The 9768-nt window shown below is 42.4% G+C and overlaps 1 protein-coding gene across 3 annotated transcripts in view; it reads left to right on the plus strand.

The window, feature by feature from the left end:
• Positions 1-9768, plus strand: part of RELB (RELB proto-oncogene, NF-kB subunit) — a 36911-nt gene that overhangs the window by 24555 nt on the left and 2588 nt on the right. For 2 of the 3 annotated variants that reach the window (XM_073549360.1, XM_073549359.1), the window contains exons 6-10: positions 1042-1173; positions 6057-6161; positions 7814-8029; positions 8814-8879; positions 8972-9046. In XM_073549360.1, coding sequence (XP_073405461.1) covers positions 1042-1173; positions 6057-6161; positions 7814-8029; positions 8814-8879; positions 8972-9046 — 594 coding nt within the window. The remainder of the gene's footprint in view (positions 1-1041; positions 1174-6056; positions 6162-7813; positions 8030-8813; positions 8880-8971; positions 9047-9768) is intronic. The other variant, XM_073549361.1, reaches the window with a different exon arrangement.

A 9768-nucleotide genomic window follows, 5' to 3' on the forward strand; every position in this document is an offset into this window, starting at 1 on the left:
CTCCATGCTTTACAGTAGGAATGGTGTTCCGTTCATCATAGGCCTTGTTGACCTCTCCAAATTTAACGTTTATGGTTGTGGCCAAAAAGTTTCATCACTCCAAATTACCTTGTTCCAGAAGTTTTGAGGCTTGCCTCGGTGCTGTTTTGTGTATTGTTGGAGTGATACTTTGTGGCATTTGCGCAGTAATGGCTTTCTTCTGGCTACTTGACCATGCAGCCCGTTTTTCTTCAAGTGCCTCCTTATTGTGCATCTTGAAACAGCCACACCGCTACTTTTCAGAGAGTCCTGTATTTCAGCTGATGTTATTTGTGGGTTTTTCTTTGTATCCCGAACAATTTTCCAGGCAGTTGTGGACGACATCTTTGTTGGTCTACCTCACCATGGTTTTGTTTTTACAGAGCCCCTGATTTTCCATTTGTTAATCACAGTTTGAATGCTGCTGACTGGCATTATCAATTCTTTGGATATCTTTTTGTATCACTTTCCTGTTTTATACAGTTCAACTACCTTATCCCGTAGATCCGTTGATAATTTTTTGCTTTCCCCATCACTCACAATCCAGAAATGTCAGTGGCTGGATGAAAGATGCAACAGTCTGTCTGGATCCCAGAAACTCACTCAGCTTTTATGAACCCACACTGCTTACAAGCAAACAGGTCACAGGTGAGAATGTTACCTTTAGTAGCCAGTCAAACCCATTTGTGTCAACTTCTCTGCATGTTATCAGGCCAAAATCACCAGGGTATGTGAACTTTTGTTCAGGGTCACTTGTATGTTTTGGGTTGTCATTATGATTTAAAAAGAGAAAACACAGTAGTTTGACAATAAATGGCTTCACCCAACCACTAACCTTAAGTGGAGAAAAAGTTTTGGTGTTATAATTCATATTCTCTGAAAAAGGTCAAGAAAGCAAAAATTGGCCTTGGGTATGTAAACTATTGAGCACAACTGTATATATATTGTACAGTATATGTGGCGTTTATATACTCTAGAGAGTGGCGAGTATCATGGCATCTGTTTGCTGTTTCTCCCCCATAGCTGGCATGTGGCGGCACCATGAGGAGGTGGATCTGAATGTTGTCAGGCTATGCTTCCAGGCTTGGTATACTACTCCTTCCGGACAGCGAATGTGTATTGGCCCAGTGCTGTCAGAATCGGTGTATGATAAAAGTAAGTATCCCGATAATTAAAGTGTTATTTCCCATCATCTTCATAGATGGGTATTGTGGGATAGTGCCTGTAAATGCAAGAAAGTCTTCAATTTACTGCCTATTAAGATTTTCCACCGTTCTTGAGATATTAACACTTTCTTTTTTTGTTTACAGATCGTTGACTTGGAGACCGACCACTGCTGCTAGTCAATAGAACGTGCACAGTGATTGCTATCTCTTTTCTATTGATCTCTTAAACACTGTTTTGCAGTGGGCCAGAATCGCTGGAACATGCCTTTATCTACTAATCCTGGTCAGCTCCAGTTCTGTGCTTACAAGCTAGACAGCAGCGGTGGTCGGTCATCTAGGCAACAAGCTGTAAAGAAAAGAAAAGTGTTAATGTCCAAAGAACGGCTGCAAATTGCCCTATCTGACAATATCCAGCTATGAAGAAGGGAAAAACCCTTCAAAGGGGTCATCCCGCAAACAACATTAACCTCTCCCCGATATATATGTCCGGTGCGGATGTGTGGAGCGGACACCTGCGGCTACAGACAAGTGTTTCTCATTAAATTAGAATATCATCAAAAAGTTCATTTATTTCAGTTCTTCAATACAAGACGTGAAACTCATATTATATAGAGTCATTACAGAATGATCTATTTCACTTGTTTATTTCTGTTAATGTTGATGATTGTAGCTTACAGCCAATGAAAACCCAAAAGTCAATATCTCAGTAAATTAGAATAATTAACGAAACACCTGCAAAGGCTTCCTAAGCATTTATAAAGGTCCCTTAGTCTGTTTCAGTAGGCTCCACAATCATGGGGAAGACTGCTGACTTGACAGATGTCCAGAAGCCAGTCATTGATAAACTCCACAAGGAGGGAAAGCCACAAAAGGTAATTGCTAAAGAAGCTGGCTGTTCACAGAGTGCTGTATCCAAGCAAATTAATGGAAAGTTGAGTGGAAGGAAAAAGTGTGGTAGAAAAAGGTGCACAAGCAACTGGGATAACCGCAGCGTTGAAAGGATTGTTAAGAAAAGGCCATTCAAAAATTTGGAGGAGATTCACAAGGAGGGGACTGCTGCTGGAGTCATTGCTTCAAGAGCCACCATACACAGACGTATCCAGAACATGGGTTACAAGTGTCGCATTCCTTGTGTCAAGCCACTCACGACTAATAGACAACGCCAGACGCGTCTTACCTGGGCCAAGGAGAAAAAGAACTGGGCTGTTGCTCAATGGTCCAAGGTGTTGTTTTCAGATGAAATCAAGGTTGTATAGTCTGGAGGAAGAGTGGACAGGCCACAATCCAAGCTGCTTGAGGTCTAGTGTGAAGTTTCCACAATCTGTGATGGTTTGGGGAGCCATGTCATCTGGTGGTGTAGGTCCACTGTGTTTTATCGAGACCAAAGCCAGCGCAGCCGTCTACCAGGAAATTTTAGAGCACTTCATGCTTCCCTCTGCCGACAAGCTTTTTGGAGATGGAAATTTCATTCTCCAGCAGGACTTGTCACCTGTCCACACTACCAAAAGTACCAATACCTGGTTTACAAACAACGGTATCACTGTGCTTGATTGGCCAGCAAACTCGCCTGACCTTAACCCCATGGAGAATCTATGGGATATTGTAAAGAGGAAGATGAGAGACACCAGACCCAACAATGCAGATGAGCTGAAGGCTGCTATCAAATCAACCTGAGCTTCCATAACCCCTCAGCAGTGCTACAGGCTGATCTCCTCCATGCCACGCCACATTGATGCAGTAATTGATGCAAAAGGAGCCTCGACCAAGTATTGAGTGCATTTACTGAACATACATTTCAGTAGGCCAAAATCATTTTTCAGTCTGGTGTTATAAAGTATTCTAATTTACTGAGATAATGACTTTTGGGTTTTCATTGGCTGTAAGCCATAATCATCAACATTAACAGAAATAAACACTTGAAATAGATCACTCTGTTTTCATATAATACTCTGAGGACAGGTAATATAAAAAGGGACAGCACCGCGCAGGATCTAGGCGCAATATTAAATAAAACACATGTAAAAGTGTAGAGCTGATGCACTCACCAGACATAAGTCGGATAACTAGCGTGAGGTCCCAACCAAGGCTCTCGTTTCTCGGTTTGCTGCATGGCTCCTGGTCCACGAGGCGATCCTCAATCGTCCGCAGGTCAGAGTGAAAAGATAGAGAAAACCAGTCTGATGCCGGCACGCCGGCATCAGACTGGTTTTCTCTATCTTTTCAGATCACTCAGTGTGTAAAGACTCTATATAATATAGGAGTTTCACTTTTTGCATTGAAGAACTGAAATAAACTGAAATAAATCAACTTTTTGATGATATTCTAATTTAGTGAGAAGCACCTGTATATAGTAGACAAATAGCCACAAGTGACCAGAGATAGATTTCACTTCAGCTTTTACATGTTAACAGCAGCACAATTGTTCTGGTGCCCCCGACAACCTATGGTAGCCAGGGACCCACAGAAGGCCCCCTTCATCGCCATCGTGGTGCCTCTAGGAAGCCTGGGCTTCATAAGAGATCAGTCATCTTACCATATACTGCGCTGGACTGTTGAATTACAGTGTACAGTACAAGTTTCAAGCCCCTACAGGAAATAAACAAAATTCATAATAAAAGAAAGAAAAAAAAAAAATAATTATATATATATATATATATATATATATATATATATATATATATATATATATAATATACATACACATATACACAGTCATGGCCAAAAGTTTTGAGAATGACACAAATATTATATTTTCACATGATCTGCTGCCCTCTGGTTTTTATGTGTGTTTGTCAGATGTTTTTATCACATACAGAAATATAATTGCAATCATATTATGAGTAACAAAAGGATATATTGACAGTTAGAATGAGTTAATGCAGCAAGTCAATATTTGCAGTGTTGACCCTTCTTCTTCAGGACCTCAGCAATTCTCCCTGGCATGCTCTCAATCAACTTCTGGATCAAATCCTGACTGATAGCAGTCCATTCTTGCAAAATCAATGCTTTTATTTTGTCTGAATTTGAAGGTTTTTGTTTGTCCACCCGTCTCTTGATGATTGACCACAAGTTCTCAATGGGATTAAGATCTGGGGAGTTTCCAGGCCATGGTCCCAAAATCTCTATGTTTTGTTCCCTGAGCCATTTAGTTATCACCTTTGCTTTATGGCAAGGTGCTCCATCATGTTGAAAAAGGCATTGTTGATCGCCAAACTGCTCTTGGACGGTTGGGAGAAGTTGCTCTTGGAGGACATTCTGGTACCATTCTTTATTCATGGCTGTGTTTTTAGGCAAGACTGAGAGAGAGCCCATTCCCTTGGCTGAGAAGCAACCCCACACATGAATGGTTTCAGGATGCTTGACAGTTGGCATGAGACAAGACTGGTGGTAGCGCTCACCTGGTCTTCTCCGAATAAGCCGTTTTCCAGATGTCCCAAACAATCGAAAAGGGGATTCATCAGAGAAAATATCTTTACCCCAGTCCTCAGCAGTCCACTCCCTGTACCTCTTGCAGAATATCAGTCTGTCCATGATGTTTTTTCCGGAGGGAAGTGGCTTCTTTGCTGCCCTCCTTGAGACCAGGCCTTGCTCCAAGAGTCTCCGCCTCACAGTGCGTGCAGATGCACTCACACCTGCCTGCTGCCATTCCTGAGCAAGCTCTGCACTGCTGGTAGCCCGATCCCGCAGCTGAAACACTTTTAAGAGACGGTCCTGGCGCTTGCTAGTCTTTCTTGGGCGCCCTGGAGCCTTTTTGGCAACAAGGGAACCGCTCTCCTTGAAGTTCTTGATGATGCGATAGATTGTTGACTGAGGTGCAATCTTTCTAGCTGCGATACTCTTCCCTGTTAGGCCATTTTTGTGCAGTGCAATGATGACTGCACGTTTCTTTAGAGATAACCATGGTTAACAGAAGAGAAACAATGATGCCAAGCACCAGCCTCCTTTTAAAGTGTCCAGTGGTGTCATTCTTACTTAATCATGACAGATTGATCTCCAGCCCTGTCCTCATCAACACCCACACCTGTGTTAATGGAGCAATCACTGAAACGATGTTAGCTGGTCCTTTTAAGGCAGGGCTGCAATGATGTTGAAATGTGTTTTGGGGGATAAAGTTCATTTTCTAGGCAAATATTGACTTTGCAAGTAATTGCTGTTAAGCTGATCACTCTTTATAACATTCTGGAGTATATGCAAATTGCCATTAGAAAAAATGAAGCAGTAGACTTTGTAAAAATTAATATTTGTGTCATTCTCAAAACTTTTGGCCATGACTGTATATATATATTAAAAAAATGTGTCGTTATATTCTAAAATTAATTATGTCATCCAATACTACAAATTGTCCTGCAAAAAAAAAAACCTTCATACATCTATGGGGACAGGAAGATAAAAAATAGTTGTGAATCTTGGTGGATGGAAGAAAAAATGGAACACGCATAAAAAACTAAAAGAATAAAAAAAAAAAAAAAAATCGCTCTGGCGGGAAGTGGTTAAAACTTATCGGCACAATAGGTAATAAATGTCTGATTGTGGAGGTCCGACAACATTCTCCATTCACATCTGTACGGCCAGGGACGTAGCAATCGCCTGTGAGCCCTGGAGCTTAGGGGGTGCAAAGGACTTGTTTGACTCATATGACACTATTACTATTAAAAACCTGCGATAGTGGGGGCCGTGTGGGAGATTTTGAATTGGGGACCACAAGATTCAAGTTACATCACTGTGCACCGCGTAGGTGTGATCACTTGGAGACTCGGGGTCCCCTTGTTCTTGTGATTGGTGGAAGTGGGTCATTGCATTCAAACCCTCAGGTATCACAGTTGTCCTGCATTGTCTTGTATCAGAGCTAATATTTTCCATCCATTTTCACAGAATCCACTAACACTTCGGAGCTGAAGATCTGCCGGATGAATAAAGATCATGGCCGTTGTGACGGCGGAGAGGAGCTGTATATCCTGTGTGACAAAGTGCAGAAAGGTGAGAGATCGGCACAGGAGATCCATAGATTGTTAGTGTCTTCATGACATACAGTAGGGGAAATAAGTATTTGATCCCTTGCTCATTTTATAAGTTTGCCCACTGACAAAGACATGAACAGTCTATAAATGTAATGTTAGGTTAATTTTAACATTGAGAGATAGAATATCAAAAATAAAATCCAGAAAATCACATTGTATAGATTATATTAATTTATTTGCATTTTGCAGTGAGAAATAAGTATTTGATCCCTTACCAACAATTAAGAGTTCTGGCTCCTACAGACCAGTCAGTTGCTCCTAATCAACTCGTTACCTGCATTAAAGACAGCTGTCTTACATAGTCACCTTTATAAAAGACTCCTGTCCACAGACTCAATTAATCTGTCAGACTCTACCCTCTACAACATGGGCAAGACCAAAGAGCTTTCTAAGGATGTCAGGGACAAGTTCATAGACCTGCACAAAGCTGGAATGGGCTACAAAACCATAAGTAAGATGCTGGGTGAGAAGGAGACAACTGTCGGTGCAATAGTAAGAAAATGGAAGAAATACAAAATGACTGTCAATCGACATCGATCTGGGGCACCATGCAAAATCTCATCTCGTGGGGTTTCCCTGATCATGAAGAAGGTGAGAGATTAGCCTCAAACTACACAGGGGGAACTTGTTAATGATCTCAAGGCAGCTGGGACCACAGAAAACCATTGGTAACACATTACGCCGTAAAGGTTTAAAATACTGCAGTGCCTGCAAGGTCCCCCTGCTCAAGAAGGCACATGTGCAGGCCCGTCTGAAGTTTGCCAATGAACACCTGGATGTTTTTGTGAATGATTGGGAGAAGGTGCTGTGGTCAGAGGAAACAAAAATTGAGCTCTTTTGCTTTAACTCAACTCGCCGTGTTTGGAGGAAGAGAAATGCTGCCTATTACTCAAAGAACACCGTCCCCACTGTCAAACATGGAGGTGGAAACATTATGTTTTGGGGGTGCTAAGGGCACAGGATTACTTCACCGCATCAATGGGAGAATGGATGGAGCCATGTACCGTAAAATCCTAATTGAGAACCTCCTTCCTTCCGCCAGGACATTAAAAATGGGTCGTGGCTGGGTCTTCCAGCAAAACAATGACCCAAAACATACAGCCAAGGCAAAAAAAGGAGTGGCTCAAAAAGAAGCACAATAAGGTCATGGTGTGGCCTAGCCAGTCTCAAGACCTTAACCCATAGAAAACTTATGGAGGGAGTTGAAGCTCCGAGTTGCCAAGTGACAGCCTCAACATCTTAATGATTTAGAGAAAGAAGAGTGAATCAAAATTCCTCCTGACATGTGCGCAAACCTCATCATCAGCTACAAAAAAAACGTCTGCTGTTCTTGCCAACAAGGGTTTTTCCAACAAGTATTAAGTCTTGTTTGCCCGAGGGATCAAATACTTTCCCCCCCCCCACTGTATGCAGTCATGGCTGATTTTCTTCCAGGACCAATCTATTGTCTACTATGTCAGATGGCCAGGTAATAAGATCTGTGATCACAGGTCCCTTTGACACTGTCCTGAGATTTCTCTGCCTGGACAGATAATACACTGATCAGATCAGTAAATGTTGCGTAGACTATCCTGCTTGTATGTTACCTTGACATTTGGTGCCTTCCTCCAGAGGATATAAAGGTTATGTTCTTGGAAGGGGAATGGCAAGCTTGTGCCGATTTTTCGCAAGCCGATGTCCACAGACAGATCGCCATCGTCCTGAAGACGCCTCCGTATCATGATCTGCACATCAAGGACCCGACTCCTGTGCAAGTATGTCTACAGAGGATCGGAGACGGGATCCGCAGCGAGGGAGTGATCTTCACATACATGCCGCGAGCAATCAGTGAGTAATTACAATTCCATTTATTCCAGCATAGCAGAATATTCTTGAGGATCACACATAGCGCAAAATGCTGTAGATTTTTTGCGTCGGCAGCAAATCGGGTGAAATAAATAATATTCGCCTGTAGATTGACATGCCATTGACCTTGACAGATTTAAAATATGCAGCTGATCAATGTTGTGGAACGGTGGCGGGTTTGTTTCCTATTTTTTTTTTTTCCATCAGTTCAACAAAAAAGTGAAAATCCACAACCATGGAGGTATGTTGGGGATTTTGACTTTCTCATTTATTGCCTATTTCCTGCAATTCTGCCTCAAAATAATAAAATATAGACGGATCCACTCCAAAATCTGTATCCTTTTTAGGTAGATTTGCCAGTGTGGATTTTCCTGCTGATTGGAGATTTTCTGTAGGAATTTTTCCTGCCGTATTTCCAATACATGATGCGGGGAAGGCTAGAAGAGAGTGAATCTGTTATTTCTTAACTTCATTAATCCAAGACTAAAATTCTCTCCAGTTTGTTGCGTCGATAGCACGGCGGCCAATTGCTGGACTCAGTGCCGTCTACTTGGACGGAGCTGTTGAGCTCACTGATTGACTGCGGCGCTGACTGTGATATCAGCGCTGCAGACAATAACACAGTGTGCAGCGGAGACTCCGCACTGGACCTGGGGAGGGTGAGTAAAGAGTGTTCTGTTTATTGTGTGGGTTTCAGAAAAACCCTTTAACTCTCCAAGTCTTACAGATCGTTCATGCATCTCATAGTTACTAATCTTTTCTCCAGACGCCTATGGATTAGGCAAAAAGCGGCAACGGCTCTCATCACCCTTTGATGACATTAACGGCCCAGGTATGTATCACCATAGGGGATTTATCCACAAGGCGACAATCCGGGGCAAGTGGAACGGGAGTGACAGAATTGTCTGAATTTTCTATTTGCAGATCCACATGGGATTGAGAGTAAAAGGAATCAGCAAGTCAGACATGACTACACGGATCACTGCAACGCCACAGCAGGTACGTCCTGCCGTCGTATAGGCACGTAATAATGATTACTGCTGGTAAAATTACTCTTCTCAGTCTGACCAAACTCATAGATGTCAAAGATAAGTGAGACGTGTCCCAGGCCACCATCACTGCTAAACACAATGCCATACCTTACGCAGAGTCATAAAGTGCCCGTGTACTGCATTGGGAAACTGTCTGGGGTGGGCAGTATTTTGGAAATAGAAACATCTAGTGCCTACAGATGGGCATCTTTCACAGCAACCACCCCTCACCTTATTCTCATGCTCGTACTACAAGTGTAGAGTTCTGCAAAATACTGCCATCGGGCAGCATAGCTGGAAATATCTGGAAGCACCCCCCATACACAATAGATAGCTGTCAAGCTCTTATTTCAGGGGTAAAATAAAACCCTATTGTCAAGAAACCCTTCCAACAAGGGAGGACAGTGCAAATCAAAAACCCATCTCTGCAGCAATATTATCGCACGCAAACTTTCCATGTCCAAGCAGTCGGACCCCAGTGATTGGAACGTTATCTCCTATTCTATAGAAAGGGGAATACTTTAACTCACTCCTTTAAGCCATTCCATCTACATGTTGCTTCAGAGATGGGTTTTTGATTTGCACTGTCCTCCCTTGTTGGAAAGGTTTCTTGACAATATGATGATTCTCGCAATCCGCTGCGGATAAATGATAATAGTTTATTGGGATATTCCTCTCTCTTTCCCCTAT

The sequence above is a fragment of the Dendrobates tinctorius genome, unplaced genomic scaffold (assembly GCF_039654945.1).
Source record: "Dendrobates tinctorius isolate UK_male_01 unplaced genomic scaffold, ASM3965494v1 ptg000158l, whole genome shotgun sequence".
In the NCBI taxonomy this organism is placed as follows: domain Eukaryota; kingdom Metazoa; phylum Chordata; class Amphibia; order Anura; family Dendrobatidae; genus Dendrobates; species Dendrobates tinctorius.